General features: G+C 41.2%; 1 protein-coding gene across 2 annotated transcripts; it reads right to left on the minus strand.

Annotated features, from left to right (window-relative positions):
• Positions 1-55: 55 nt before the first annotated feature.
• LOC112267192 (protein FAM118B) lies at positions 56-12780 on the minus strand. Of its 2 annotated transcripts, none has more exons than XM_024445395.2 (8): positions 12418-12780; positions 11076-11180; positions 10575-10827; positions 5382-5609; positions 1667-1795; positions 1228-1525; positions 851-916; positions 56-745 (listed from the first exon to the last, which is right to left on the minus strand). In XM_024445395.2, exons 1-8 carry the CDS (start codon positions 12537-12539, stop codon positions 732-734), a joined length of 1215 nt encoding a protein of 404 aa, XP_024301163.1. In that variant the 5' UTR covers positions 12540-12780; the 3' UTR covers positions 56-731. The 2 variants fall into 2 exon arrangements, with proteins under 2 accessions (XP_024301163.1, XP_024301162.1); XM_024445394.2 differs by having other exon boundaries at positions 10575-10878.
• Between the last annotated feature and the right edge of the window lie 3392 nt (positions 12781-16172).

Below are 16172 nucleotides of genomic sequence, written 5' to 3' on the forward strand. Positions count from 1 at the left end.
GGAACAAATGCTGATAGTGTGGTCTGGATCACAATGGAAAAGGAAGAGTTAGGTGTATGATACCAAAGTGTTTATTTTTATTTTTTAAATAGCACTTAAATACCTACACATTTCTCAACCTGCAGTATTAACAATACAAAAGGCATAAAAAGAAGCTGGGTGGAGTGAACCCTGAATGCTGATTGACATATCAGACTGTCTAATTATGTTGGTAAGTAGCTTCTAACAGCAATAAGGCACCTCAGGGGTTTGTGGTATATAGGCTGTATCCAGGCACTGCATCGGAACAGCCCTTACGCCATATATTGGCTACATTTTCCCCACGCCTGCTTCTCTTCAGAAACTCACATCTAGGTCCACTGGACTGCCTCCAGCCATCCATTCAGGACAGGATTCATTTCCAAATGATATGCGAGAAACCAGATCAGGGACCTGACATTGTCATCCCTACTTCACACATCTATATCCATTAGGCCTACATTTACATTAAGTGGACAGCTGCTTTCCTTTTAGCTCCTTGGCTGGATCTTTCCCTTTGTCATGACAACCGGTACAGAAAAAAATAAAAACAATCAGCGGGTGACTACAGAGCAGTAACATGTTCTCTTCTGGCCCATATTTGCCTGGAGGAGTTGTAGTAGATCCAATGAAACCAGACCTGAGTAGTAGACTGAACTCTATGAAGGAACGATGAATGAAAAGGACTGATACTCCCACCTGTTTTGTGCCTGTCAAGAAGAATAGTCTGGACAGAAAGAGAAGGTGAACAGGTAAAAGACCAGGAGAACCAACAGCTGTATATTACCATGGACTGCCATGCATTACAGGTAAGCCTGTACACAATCCTAACCTTGAAGGAGGCACTTCTGTGAATGAAAGCCATTCTGGGTTTCCTGTTCTTCTTGAGAGGGAGATCCTATGAAAATCACAAATAGTGAGGGCAAACAAAGGAGCTATTCATGTTTAAACACAGAAAAATATGCAACTTGGCTCACTAAAATATAATTCCTCAGTAGCATCACCGTAAGAGGAGATCCAAGCACTAAATAAATAATTGTTTTATGATTTACACTTACATATCACCAAATAAGTGATCTATTGTAGGAAGTGGATACTGTATGATTACTAAACATGCAGTGAGAGAGTTTGAGTAATTTCACTGAAACTGGTAAGTTATGTGAAAAGGCTCTTCCCTTCCTATAAATTGTACCAGAGGGGCTTCCTTACCCCAGCCGTTAATGACGGCGTCGCGGTTGCAGATCTCATTGGCCAGCCGCTCAAAGTACTCGGGCAGGTCAGAATACTCATTGCCGTAGGAGATGACCTTGATGCCCTTGTCCAGCATGTTGTCCCGCAGCTTCTTGAACTCTCCAACGTCCTCGCGCCGCACCAGCATGAAGTGCTCCAGGTCCGACTTGTGTTTGACCGCCTCCAGGAACAGAGCCTGGAAGGTGGTGTCGTCCACCGTGCGCCCGCAGCCCAGGAACACAAACGACTTGGTCTCATACAGTTTTTGGATCTCTCTCTGTTGAACCAAGAGAATTCCGTTTTCATTAAGACACTGACAGAATTTACTTTACTTAAATGTAACATTTTTTTTTAAACATCAGCAACTGCTAAAACATTTCCAGGGTATCATTTAAAGGCTGCCTGCCTCAATGCTCACCATGACTTCAGTGTTCCTCAGTACATTCTGGTAGCCAGCAGGGTGCAGTACAATGCCACTGGGATTCGTGTAAACACCGTGAATGTGCAAAACGCTCAGACTTCTCTTCCCCTGAGCCCACTCCAGGACCTGCACATACACACATTTCACAGTCCATAGCACCAATACCTGTTCTCACTGGGTATAGAGTAACAACTAATGTGAGAGTGCATAAATACCACACCTGAAGGTCACAGGCTTCTGATAAATACATAGACTCATGTCAATTATTTTAATGCTTCTACATAAATAATCCATCCATGTTGTGTCCCTGCTAAGGTGAGAGGAGGAATAGTGTTTAAGTTCTGCTTAAAGGAGAAATATATGTCAGGTTAGTTCCTATTTCTGACATTGATTAATCCATAAATGTTGACAATGGTTGGAGGATGTTTGAAAATCTGACCTCAATATATACTAACTACATCCTACTTCTGTCAGAGACAAAATACTGTACTTTCACAGGTCAATACGTTGATCATTTTCTCTGGTGTAAGGACACCATATTAGAAGGGCAACAATATTAGAAGACATATGTTGGGCTTTGAATTAAATACCTTCCCTTGAATTTGCCATAAATACACATTAAAAACACGTTTTATGTGTAAGAGCATTCCCTGTGTTGTGAGCATAAACAACGTAGTATAGTTAAACTGTCATGACATCAGTGTTTCATAGACAACTTCCCCGAACAGGGGTCCCTAATCATTTGAGTCAATCTACCTGCACACTCATCTAATGCACATCTGTCACTCCAGTGTTTAATTGCTATATTGCCACTATGGCCTATTTATTGCCTTACCTCATTTGCACACACTGTATATAGACTTTTTATATTGTATTATTGACTATGTTTGTTTATTCCATGTGTAACTGTATTGTTGTTTGTGTCGCACCGCTTTATCTTGGCCAGGTCGCAGTTGTAAATGAGAACTTGTTCTCAACTAGCCTAACTGGTAAATAAAGGTGACACCCCCCCCCCAGCTCTGATGCCGTCTTAAAACCTGTTCCAGTGTCCACACCACATTCCCAAATCTATAGATATGACAAATGTAAAACATTTCTTAACATTTAAATGGCAATTGTTTTATTATTTAAACGTTATGAAAAAACCCCATTAAATTAGGTGATGTTGAAGTCGGACGATTACATACACTTAGGTTGGAGTCATTAAAACTAATTTTTCAAACCCTCCACATTTCTTGTTAACAAACTATAGTTTTGGCAAGTCGGTTAGGACATCTACCTTGTGCATGACACAAGTCATTTTTCCAACAATTGTTTACAGACAGATTAATTCACAATTCCAGTGGGTCAGAAGTTTACATACACTAAGTTGACTGTGCCTTTAAAAAGAATGGAAAATTCCAGAAAATGTCATGGCTTTAGAAGCTTCTGATAGGCTACTTAACATAATTCGAACCAATTGGAGGTGTACCTGTGGATGTATTTCAAGGCCTACCTTCAAACTCAGTGCCTCTTTGCTTAACATCATAAGAAAAATCTAAAGAAATCAGCCAAGACCTCATAAAAAAAACTGTAGACCTCCACAAGTTTGGTTCATCCTTGTGAGCAATTTCCAAACGCCTGAAGGTACCACGTTCATCTGTACAAACACCATGGGACCACGCACCGTCACATACCGCTCAGGAAAGAGATGCTTTCTGTCTCCTAGAGATGAACGTACTTAGGTGCGAAAAGTGAAAATCAATCCCAGAACAGCAGCAAAAGATCTTGTGAAGATGCTGGAGGAAACCGGAACAAAAGTATTTATATCCACAGTAAAACGAGTCCTATATCGACATAACCTGAAAGGCCGCTCAGCAAGGAAGAAGCCACTGCTCCAAAACCGCCATAAAATAGCCAGACTACGCTTTTCAACTGCACATGGGGACAAAGATCGTACTGTTTGGAGAAATGTCCTCTGGTCTGATGAAACAAAATTAGAACTGTTTGGCCATAATGACCATCGTTATATTTGGAGGAAAAAGGGGGAGGCTTGCAAGCCAAAGAACACAATCCCAACCGTGAAGCACGGGGTGGCAGCATCATGTTGTGGAGGGGCTTTGCTGCAGGAGGGACTGGTGCACTTCACAAAATAGATGGCATCATGAGGAATGAAAATTATGTGGATATATTGAAACAACATCTCAAGAAATCAGTCAGGAAGTTAAAGCTTGGTCGCAAATGGGTCTTCCAAATGGACAATAACCCCAAGCATACTTCCAAAGTTGTGGCAAAATGGCTTAAGGACAACAAAGTCAAGGTATTAGAGTGGCCATCACAAAGCTCTGACCTCAATCCTATAGAACAGAACTGAAAAAGTGTGTGCGAGCAAGGAGGCCTACAATCCTGACTCAGTTACACCAGCTCTGTCAGGAGGAATGGGCCAAAATTCACCCAACTTATTGTGGGAAGCTTGAGGAAGGCTACCAAAAACATTTGACCCAAGTTAAACAATTTAAAGGCAATGCTACCAAATACTAATTGAGTGCATGTAAACTTCTGACCCACTGGGAATGTGATGAAAGAAATAAAAGCTGAAATAACTCATTCTCTCTACTATTATTCTGACATTTCACATTCTTAAAATAAAGTGGTGATCCTAACTGACCGAAAACAGGGATTTTTTACGCAGATTAAATGTCAGGAATTGTGAAAAACTGGGTTTAAGTGTATTTGGCTAAGGTGTATGTAAACTTCCGACTTCAGCTGTATGTTTGAGCGTATGATCGCTAGGGGACAATGCAGTTCCATTGGCTACTGGACGGGGCTTACCTTACTGCTGTCCCCAACCCACTCAGCAACAATGGTAGTTAATGTTTTTCGGTTCTCTGCTGTGTGCTTCACCTCCATGTTCTCAGTAGTCAGTACATGGGACTTCATGTCCCACTTCTCATCAATGTGATGGCTCGTCGCAGTGATGCATGACAGCATGTTCATCCAACAATCTGTTGTTAATGCCACTTATGGGGTGTTTGAGAGCTCACGCTTTGTACTTGCAGAGCAATCATTGTACAATTTCTCCATCCAGGCCAGCAACAGTTAGTGTCTCACGGTGCTTCCCTTTCAGATGGTTAAGCATTGCACCTGTACTGCCACTGTAGCTCAATTCCAACTCGCAAAGTTTGCATTTCACCACATTCTTATTTAACTTGTCAAAGTATTGCAATACAGGACTTCACTGCTGTCGCTTCCCTGTCTCACTCTCTGCCATTTTTCCAACTGTTAATGACGATGATGTGCGGAGCACTTTATATCTGGGGCAAATCATTTGAAAGATGCATCTCTTACTAATGTTACAGCAATGTTGTGTTAGATATATGTTAAATGTTAAAAATGTTCCCCTTATGATGAGGTTCGGCACCTGTGAGCTCCACTGTGATTTAAATTTTGTCCAAAAATTAAACTTATTCAGTAAGGGATTTTCTCTAAATGATAACAACCCCAATTGCATCATAGCGAAGTGGTGTGCTAGTGTAGCTTTAGAAACAGACTAGATCTGCACACATGACATACTGGAACAAAAATGTTCATGCAAATTCCCAATTGGCATCAATCCATAATGTGTTATTTCAATGAAAGTCAGTTATGCACACAATTTATAATTTGGTCCTAAAGAGCAAACAAGGCCATGACTACAGAGATCTTTCCAAAGGGGAAAAGGATCTGTTGTTACCTTCTTCTCATCTGTGAGGTCCAGAGACTCCAGCTTCGATCCCTGGTGGGCTGCATAAATTTCCAGCAGGTTGTCAAAGTTGGTGGTGAGGACCAGCGCTCCACTCTCCATCAGCTGCAGTACGGAGCGGAGAAGGTGCTTCCCCGCATTCTCCATCTTACACTCCAGATCGTCAAACACCTCGTACAGGCAGTCCTTGAAGAAGGTGGATCGCACATTGCCTGTTCTCTGCAATGATAGGGCAGGAACACAATGACTAGGGGTTAGTGGGTGTGTATTGCATTTCTGGGACCAGATCATACTGCTGGTACTTAACCACTAGTAGGGAGACGTTTTTTAAAAGGTATAATAAAGCATTTATGACTGGTTGTGGTAGTCATGTAAATGAAAGGTGAAAATGTCTTTCCATCATTAGATGTGGCATGTAAACAGTTGCTATACACGGTAAACATGGCTATGGAGCAAAGAGTTGGTGGGCAGGATGTTTGAGTAGCCATGAGATTATGGCTGTCTGTAATGGATAAATCTCATTACCGAGAGCTATGCAAAACGCTCACACTACCTGGCAATGGCTGTAGGAAAACATTGGAGAAGTGCTGGCCCGCTATGAATAGCACTGTCGAGGTGAGCTTAGCACAGCCAGCTGCCTGGCCGACTGCTGGACTGTCTAGAGATTAGAGATCTAGTGGGCTAATTAACTAACAACAGGATCCCTTTCCACAGGAAGGAAGTCATCATCACCAAGGGCAAGCATCTAGCTATCCACCCACCCTGCTGTTGACTTCTGTACTGAACGTATTCTCCTTTTGTTTCAGGATTTATGTAACAACCAAATAAGGTAAAGTAGTACCATGGTCCAATCCTGATTTTGAGATTGATATAGCCTAGGATTCGACCCTAAAGTTAAGTTGTTTTCAACCAATCTAGTCCTAAACAGGGAAAATTGTAATATAATTTCCTAGAGTATTTTGCCTAGGTCATTCATTGACAGCATGAAAGGATTTAGGTCACAAACATTCTGAGTCTAACCTTCAGATTAGGCTCATTAACCGACATTGTGTGCCAAAACACAGTCCTAATCCAGTTATTTACATTGTTTGGATTGCCCTCATTGCCGCACCAATACCATTGGGTTAAACTGCTGTGACCCACTCTGTATTTGATCACTTCTTGAGACGCGGGACAGTCCTCCTTGCAGAAGCCTTGTTTCACTTCAGTGGTTCTGTGAACAAGCACCAACTGGTTGAATCGATGTTGTTTCAATTAAATTATGTTGAACCAATGTGGAATAGACTTTGAATTGACGTCTGTGCCCGTTGGGCAACAATGTGACCAAAGACTAAAAAAGGTGAAGCAATGACAAATCTCTCCTTCTACACTCTACAAGAGTCCTCAAGCTAAGAGAGTCCTATTTTCAAAGTGTTTTCTTTAAATTCAGCATGTTAAATTCTACAAAATTTGAGACTCAGGCTACTTTATATAGCAAGCGCCATAGATCTACAGTTGAAGTCGGAAGTTTACATACACCTTAGCCAACTACATTTAAATTCAGTTTCACAATTCCTGACATTTAATCAGAGTAAAAATTCCTTGTTTTAGGTCAGTTAGGATTAGAGGTCGACCGATTAATCGGAATGGCCGATTAATTATGGCCGATTTCGAGTTTTCATAACAATCGGTATTTTTGGAAGCCGATTTGCAGATAAAAATAAATAAAATGTAATACCCTTATTTAACTAGGCAAGTGAGTTAAGAACACATTCTTATTTTCAATGACGGCCTAGGAACGGTGGGTTAACTGCCTCGTTCAGGGGCAGAACGACAGATTTTCACCTTGTCAGCTTGGGGGATCCAATCTTGCACCCTTACAGTTAACTAGTCCAATGCAATAACGACCTGCCTCTCTCTCGTTGCACTCCACAAGGAGACTGCCTGTTACACGAATGCAGTAAGCCAAGGTAAGTTGCTAGCTAGCATTAAACTTATCTTATAAAAAACAATCATAATCACTAGTTAACTATACATGGTTGATGATATTACTAGATATTATCTAGCGTGTCCTGCGTTGCATATAATCTGACTAAGCATACAAGTATCTAAGTATCTGACTGAGCATTGATAGACAGAAGCAGGCGCGTAAACATTCATTCAAACAGCACTTTTGTGCGTTTTGCCAGCAGCTCTTCGTTATGCGTCAAGCATTGCGCTGTTTATGACTTCAAGGCTATCAACTCCCGAGATGAGGCTGGTGTAACCGAAGTAAAATGGCTAGCTAGTTAGCACACGCTAATAGCGTTTCAAACGTCACTCGCTCTGAGCCTTGGGGTGGTTGTTTCCCTTGCTCTGCATGGGTAACGCTGCTTCGATGGTGGCTGTTGACGTTGTGTTGCTGGTTCGAGCCCAGGGAGGAGCGAGGAGAGGGACGGAAGCTATACTGTTACACCGGCAATACTAAAGTGCCTATGAGAACATCTAATAGTCAAAGGTTAATGAAATACAAATGGTATAGAGGGAAATAGTCCTATAATTCCTATAATAACTACAACCTAAAACTTCTTACCTGGGAATACTGAAGACTCATGTTAAAAAGGAACCACCAGCTTTCATATGTTCTCATGTTCTGAGCAAGGAACTGAAACGCTAATTTTCTTACATAGCACATATTGCACTTTTACTTTCTTCTCCAACACTTTGTTTTTGCATTATTTAAACCAAATTTACTTGAGGCTAAATTGATTTTATTTATGTATTATATTAAGTTAAAATAAGTGTTCATTTAGTATTGTTGTAATTGTCATTATTACAAATAAATAACTGGCCGATTAATCGGTATCAACTTTTTGGGTCCTCCAATAATCGGTATCGGTGTTGAAAAATCATAATCGGTCGACCTATAGTTAGGATCACCACTTTATTTTAAGAATGTGAAATGTCAGAATAATAGTAGAGAATGATTTATTTCAGCTTTTATTTCTTTCATCACATTACCAGAGGGTCAGAAATGTACATACTAATTGAGTGTATTTGGTAGCATTGCCTTTAAATTGTTTAACTTGGGTCAAACGTTTAGGGTAGCCTTCCTCAAGCTTGCCACAATAAGTTGGATGAATTTTGGCCCATTCCTCCTAACAGAGCTAGTGTAACTGAGTCAGGTTTCTAGGCCTCCTTGCTCGCACACACCTTTTCAGTTCTGCCCACAAATTTTCTATAGGATTGAGGTCAGGGCCACAACTTTGGAAGTATGCTTGGGGTCATTGTCCATTTGGAAGACCCATTTGCAACCAAGCTTTAACTTCCTGACTGATGTCTTGAGATTTTGCTTCAATATATCCACATAATTTTCCTGCCTCATGATGCTATCTATTTTGTTAAGTGCACCAGTCCCTCCTGCAGCAAAGCCCCTCCACAACATGATGCTGCCACCCCCGTGCTTCACGGTTGGCATTGTGTTCTTCGGCTTGCAAGCCTCCCCCTTTTTCCTCCGAACATAACGATGGTCATTATGGCCAAACAGTTCTAATTTTGTTTAATCAGACCAGAGGACATTTCTCCAAACAGTACGAGTCCCCATGTGCAGTTGCGTAGTCTGGCTATTTAATGGCGGTTTTGGAGCAGTGGCTTCTTCCTTGCTGAGCAGCCTTTCAGGTTATGTCGATACAGGACTCGTTTTACTGTGGATATAGATACTTTTGTACCGGTTTCCTCCAGCATCTTCACAAGGTCCTTTGCTGCTGTTCTGGGATAGATTCACTTTTCGCACCAAAGTACATTCATCTCTAGGAGACAGAACATGTCTCCTTCCTGAGCGGTATGATGGCTGAGTGGTCCCATGGTGTTATAGTTGCGTACGATTGTTTGTACAGATGAACATGGTACCATCAGGCATTTGGAAATTGCTCCCAGACTTGTGGAGGTCTACAATTTTTTTTCTGAGGTCTTGGCTGATTTCTTTTGATTTTCCCATGATGTCAAGCAAAGAGGCACTGAGTTTGAAGATAGGCCTTGAAATACATCCACAGGTACACCTCCAATTGACTCAAATAATGTCAATTAGCCTAATGGGAAGCTTCTAAAGCCATGAAATCATTTTCTGGAATTTTCCATTCTTTTTAAAGGCACAGTCAACTTAGTGTATATAAACTTCTGACCCACTGGAATTGTGATACAGTGAATTATGTTCAGCTAAAGTTGCTTACCCCATACTGATAAGATGCTGAACATGTACAGACAGGCCTGTGGAGAACCACTGCTTGCTAAGTAAGAACAGACAAATATTTGCCACAGGCTCCATGGCTGTGTAATCACCTGATAATCATGTCTCTTCTTGTGAGCTATTTAGTCTGGTGGGGCGCTCTTGTTATTCTGAGGCTGAATGGAAACCTTGGCAGGGGCTGGTGTTCCCGGGTTCACATTACTCCATGATTACAAAACATTTTTTTTTTACTAGGCAGCAGCACTCCCATTAAAATGTTAAAGCCCCCCAAATCCATAGCCAACAACAACGGGCCTGCATGATTGTGAACCGGAATAAAAACTATGGATAAACCCACAATGGGCTGTTTGTTCCCTTTGTGGAAACAGGCAGGCTGCTGAAACAAAGCATATTTAAGCAACGTGAAAGGTGCGATGAGACATGACTAACACTGAAGACAGATGGTATGAAGACCTCATCAATCCGTTATGGTTTGAGCCAACCTGGTATGACGGGGATATGAGCTGGTACGGAAATCCCTAAATGTTTTCCCCTTGAATTTCTCCATCATTTAGTCACGGTCCACTGGTTCGTTGACTTATTGAGAAATCAATGAGACGTTATTCACTGGGGGGGGGGATTTCTTCATCTAGCGAATCAAATAACAGGCCTTAAAAGTGTCAGAACTGGTTGAGCCAACTTGTCAGTGGCTTTGAAAACAACGCAATGAACGATGAAGTGTTGTTGTTGTCATCTATCAGTGCTGTACTTTGGTTAGGGCAAGGGCATCACCTTTTACAAAGAACACAGGTTGAAAAACCTGAATCAAATGATTTCGAATTTAGATATAATTATGCTGACTCCTTGCCACTGTCATTCCCACTGGTATTACAAATCCCAATACAGGAAGGTTTACAATGAACGACACTGGTGTATTGGCAGTGTCCTGTCCACGTCTGGCTGTCTGTATGTGCAAAGGAGTGGGGGAAGTGAAGCCTTACCGGAGAGAGCTTCTGGATGAGGTCATGAGCCACGTGGACTAGGTTCTTGTCGTCCTTCAGGCTCTTCTGAAAACGCCGACTCTCCTCTTCCTCTAGGAGGTCAAAGTCGTTGGCCGCGTCCAACAAGGCCTGGATCAAACCCTTCCAGGAGCGCAATGCAGGGACCTGAGGGGCCACAGCTGAACTCACCCCTGTACCAATAACTAGGACCAGCTCGGAGGCCCGCTTGGTCTTCAGGCTGGGCAGCAGTTTCCTTTGGGGCAGGCAGAGATTGAGTGATGGTTCCATTGATGGTGCCCAAATCCTTAGACAACATGAAGGTTAAACAAATCATGGCAAGTTTACTTGGCTGCTGTTTGAACTCAAACCTAGGCTGAAAGATAAAGAATGGGTTTAGGAACAGGAACTAAGAGAAAAAGCTCCTGACCAGTGACATACCAATCATGTTTTGGCACATAAACTGAGTACTAAATGTAGGCTACTCATATCAATTTTTGTTACCTGGGTTTTTTGGTGTTGGAGTCAACATCCTGAGGGTCAGCAGGAGCAGGCCGCTTCTCGGTTTTCACAGTCACAACAGAGGCCACAACAGAGGCCATTCGGCTCCTGTAAGACAACCATGAGAATGAATATACATACAATACCATCAAAGCAATAACTTAAGTGAAATGCAATCTGGAGTAACCACAGAGTCATGATCTCAGTTTATTGTATCATACATAGAACAGCACCTTTACAGGGCAGTGTGCCACTGTCCCCATTACTACCAAAGGCTGGGCATCAGATTCACCTTACACTAACTAGCTTTACATAGTGGAACATCCATGGGGCTAACCTTACACACAAAGTACTGAGATGCCGAATTAATGGCAATTCCACGGTAACAGAATTAGATTTCACACTTTAAAATGTATGCCAAACAAAAACTATTGATTTCAAAGTTTAACAAACCATACAACTCTATGAACAATGACTACTTTGAACAATTTACACAGTTTAAAAAAAAACACTTTACTGGAAAAACTGTGCAGATGCTAAATTTGGTAACAAAGCAGCAAAATCTCCCTCGGTTAAATTCTGTTACCAGACTTTGTATCTGCACAGTTCTTCCTGTAAATGTGTATTTGTAAAAAGTGTTAAAAGTAGTCCTCAAGTTGTGCTGAGTTCTATGGTTTGTTAAACTTTGAAATCTGTTTTTTGTTTGGTGTGGCTGCATTTTGGGCTAAGGAGTGGCACAGCGGTCTAAGGCACTGAGACTACATCTCAGTGCTAGAGAAGTCACTACAGACCCTGGTTCGATTCCAGGCTGTATCACAACCGGCCGTGATTGGGAGTCCCATAGAGCGGCGACCCAGCGTCACCCAAGTGAGGCCGTCGTTGTAAATAATAATAAAAAATAGAATTTGAAAGTGAAAAATCTCGGCGTAATCTATTAGCTAAATTATCTTCATATTGTATTACTTCTAAAGTCTGACTTGAGGCCAATTTATTGTATCTTTATTGCCATAATAGTAGTCTTGGGGCTCAATAAGAACGATACTTTCCTCCTGGAGACATAAAAACTTCACTCCAAGAAAAAACCTTTTTTGGTGACGTGTTCATACAGTACACTGTATATTTTGGCTATTACGTTACTGGCTAGCTGACTTTAGCTAGTTAAATTGGCTAGCTACTTACTAAGGACAGGAAGAACGGAGTCAGGAAGAATTGGCTGACGTTTAGCTAACCAGTTGGCAAAAGCTCAATGTACTGTACAGACTAGATAGAATGACGTTAAAGTTGGACTAAAACTGCGAAATATGACACATTGGCTAGTTAAATTCACACAAGTATGTACACTTACCCGGATAACTCCAAGTTGCTTTTTTGGTCAGTGGAAATATTCAACGTGCTAGCAGACGACCCGTTAACGTCAGCTGACTTGCAACTGCGAGTTAAAAATCCAGTACAGTCTACTACGGACATATCCTGCTTTAAAAGCCGGTATTTGAGATTGTTGTACTTGACATGGCGATGTCTGCGTTCCTTTGTCTACTAGATGTTATTCTTAGCAAATCTATTTAGCTATCAAATGTTCTCAGTCGACTTCCTCTGTGTACACAACCTGTCGACTCATATGCAGCTGGAGGTCTGACTGTGTGTGTTGTGACGGAGTTGGACAAGGCAATTGGGATGTGCTCAGCGCGCTACTGTAAATCCCACTGGCTCTCTACATTCTGGAAAGGGGTAAACAATGTTTTGCCCCCACCTCCCCACTTACGATCAGCCCATGTGATATTAGCTAGATCAGGGATGGGCAACTTTGATGAGGGTGGGGGTCACACAAAAGCTGAACTCATCAAGAGCGGCCGCAGTGGCTCGCGGATTTGTACCCACACATTCAGGAGCCGGCTCTAGCCTTTTGGGGGACATAAGTTAAATGTTTTATAGTTCATTTCCTGAAATTCTACTAATTTCGCCACCGGGTGTGGGAAAATGTTGCAGTTTTAAACCAAGTTTGCTGCAATTCTACCCATTTAGCCATGGGGTAGAGAGAATATTTATCGATTTTATAGCTACATTTATGCAAATCTACTAATTTTGCCATTGGGTGGAGAGAAAATGTTGAACATTTACTGATAATTTCCTGCAATTCTACACATTTTGCCAAAGTGTATATCTGAGTGAGAATGTCTTAACTAAATCAATGGGGCCCAGGTTGGTAATTAAACCATGATTACTACAAGTTTAGATAGCTGGCTAGACTAATATACCAATCTAAAAAATATTAACTGACGAGCTAATTGAGTGACTGTCAGTGATTGACATAACAAGAGACAAATTGCTGATGCAGCACAACCAAATTTCAAAATTGCCTTGTGTATTCTACTATTTTACTCTCAACTTAAATATAAGTGATTTTTTGTTTGTTTTTGGAAATTCTTCCAAAGACAATTTCGTCAGTTGCACATCCCTGAGTGAAATTCTCTAGATACAGAGTTCCAAAAAAGGCTGACTGGAAGAAGATAACCTGATGGTTCAATTTGGCTTAGATGGCAAATGGGTGATGATGCAAGGTGAGGGGGGGGGGTCTTCATATCTAATGCAGTTACATAAGACACTGTTGAATGTGCTTGGACAAGGACTATCTATTTTAGAGCTAGACCAGTTGCCTAATTCCAAAAATTGAGACCTATCACTTTCACACACAGTATGCAAATGACAAACTACTTATCTCAGAGTTGCAGCACAGTCCCCGCCCATGACCTATGACCATATGGTGTTGCATTGATTGCTGAGAGCTTGTAAGATTTTAGATATAATGCTACTCCGTGTCACTGGTAGTCAATTAGAGAGGGAGACCATGCTATTTACTCACAATACTGTTAAGAAGTTTTGTTGCCCACCATAAACTGTTCCCCGGACCTGCAATTGTGTGCATCTGTTATATTAAACAAACCTAAGTTTACTACCACCACCCTGGAAACAGAGGCATGCATGTTGCTGAGATTTTGTACTCACACCATTCTGAAACTAGGAGACTGACCTATGTTGCACAGTAGTATTCTTGGAGTAATTCATTTGGACAGAGTCCATAAGAGAGCAAATGCATCTTTCTCTAATGGAAGAGGTTTCAGCTCTCTCAATGGCTCATAACCACAGCCGGAGAAAGGGCACAGAAAATGTATGATGTAAATAAAGGAGGCTCAGTATTACTGTGTATGAGGATGACAAGAGTGGTTTCAAATGTTCCCATTCTGGAGATGTGTGTTATCAAACAGCGTGGTAGCCTCAGCTCCAGGCTTCTCTCATGTTGTTGGTGAAAACCTGTGGCAGAGATAACAGCATGTAGCCTACAGTTTCCCATATCTGTTATCTGGTGCCTGCCTATCCTATCAGTCATCCTGAGAGCACACCTGGCTGGAGCTGTAACCAGCATGATAAACACCAACAGACCGACCATCAGCTGGGTTTCAGGGATGAGTTCAAAATCATCAACCCTCTTGTCCTGTGAAAATGCATGGGAATAATTTTATGTTTTGACTTCAATAGCCTTTTAGCCCTTACCACAGTGCGTCTCCAGCTCTATTCCCTTCCATATAGTACATAAATCGTTGATACATTTATGTGGGACTAATATTTATGACTGAGACAGACATAAAATTACACTTAAAAAGTAGATGCTTGAGATCCTGGTAAACAAGAGGATTATTGAAGCAGTTGCACAAAAACAACATTGATGATGGCTCTTTGTGATGATGATTAGGCATACCATTCATGTAATGCATAAAAACAGAGTACCCAGGGTCCATTTTAGTTGTATATAAAATATCATACAATTCATTTATAACACATTTCTTATATATTTGTACATTCTATAAGTGATTTTTTTGTTTTTCCTAAAATGTATAATTCAACACGATGCCTAAATGTTTAAACTTGCCTTTGTGACAGCTGAAAACATTTATTCATCAAGTCCTCAACATCCCGGAGTCACCGCTTGACTGTTGACGTTGAGACTGGTGTTGTGCGGGCACTATTTAATGAAGCTGCCAGTTGAGGACTTATGAGGCGTCTGTTTCTCAAACTAGACACTCTAATGTACTTGTCCTCTTTCTCAGTTGTGCACCTGGGCCTCCCACTCCTCTTTCTATTCTGGATAGAGCCAGTTTGCGCTGTTCTGTGAAGGGAGTAGTGCACAGCGTTGTACAAGATCTTCAGTTTCTTGGCAATTTCTCGCATGGAATCGCCTTCATTTCTAAGAACAAGAATAGACTGACGGGTTTCAGAAGAAAGTTCTTTGTTTCTGGCCATTTTTAGCCTGTAATCGAACCCACAAATGCTGATGCACCAGATACTCAACTAGTCTAAAGAAGACCAGTTTTATTGCTTCTTTAATCAGAGCAACAGTTTTCAGCTTTGCGAACATAATTGCAAAAGGGTTTTCTAATGATCAATTAGCCTTTTAAAATTATAAACTTGGATTTAGCTAATACAACGTGCTATTGGATTACAGGAGTGATGGTTGCTGATAATGGGTCTCTGTACGCCTATGTAGATATTCCATTAAAAAACAGCCGTTTCCAGCTACAATAGTAATTTACAACATTAAAAATCTCTACACTTTATTTCTGATCAATATGATGTTATTTTAATGGACAAAAAAATGCTTTTCTTTCACTAAACAAGGACTTTTCTAAGTGACCCAAACCTTTGAACGGTAGTTTATGTTTTTTCAACAACAGGTTATGGTCAATAACATCAAAGTCTGCACTGAAATCTAACAGTACAACTCCCGCAATCTTCTTATTATCAATTTCTGTCAACCAATCATCAGTCATTTGTGTCAGTGCAGTACATGTTGAGTGCCCTTCTCTATAAGCATGCTAAAAGTCTGTTGTTAATTTGTTTACGGAGAAATAGCAATGTATTTGGTCAAACACACTTTTTTCCAACAGTTTGCTAAGAGCTGGCAGCAAGCTGATAGGTCTGCTGTTCGAACCAGTAAAGGCCGCTTTACCGCTCTTGGGTAGTGGAATTACTTTGGCTTCCCTCCAGGCCTGAAGACAAATACTTTCCTCTAGGCTCAGATTAAAGATATGACAGAGTGGCTATAGA

This window comes from Oncorhynchus tshawytscha, linkage group LG14, assembly GCF_018296145.1.
Source record: "Oncorhynchus tshawytscha isolate Ot180627B linkage group LG14, Otsh_v2.0, whole genome shotgun sequence".
Taxonomy (NCBI): Eukaryota; Metazoa; Chordata; class Actinopteri; order Salmoniformes; family Salmonidae; genus Oncorhynchus; species Oncorhynchus tshawytscha.

Excerpts from the sequence above, each read along its gene's own strand:
- LOC112267192 (XM_024445394.2), bottom strand. The coding sequence starts at position 12,539 with ATGTCCGTAGTAGACTGTACTGGATTTTTAACTCGCAGTTGCAAGTCA. Across the intron at positions 10,879-11,075 it reads TCCAACACCAAAAAACCCAG|GATTTGGGCACCATCAATGG; the intron begins GTAACAAAAATT and ends ATGTTGTCTAAG. Across the intron at positions 917-1,227 it reads CGCCGTCATTAACGGCTGGG|GATCTCCCTCTCAAGAAGAA; the intron begins GTAAGGAAGCCC and ends TGATTTTCATAG.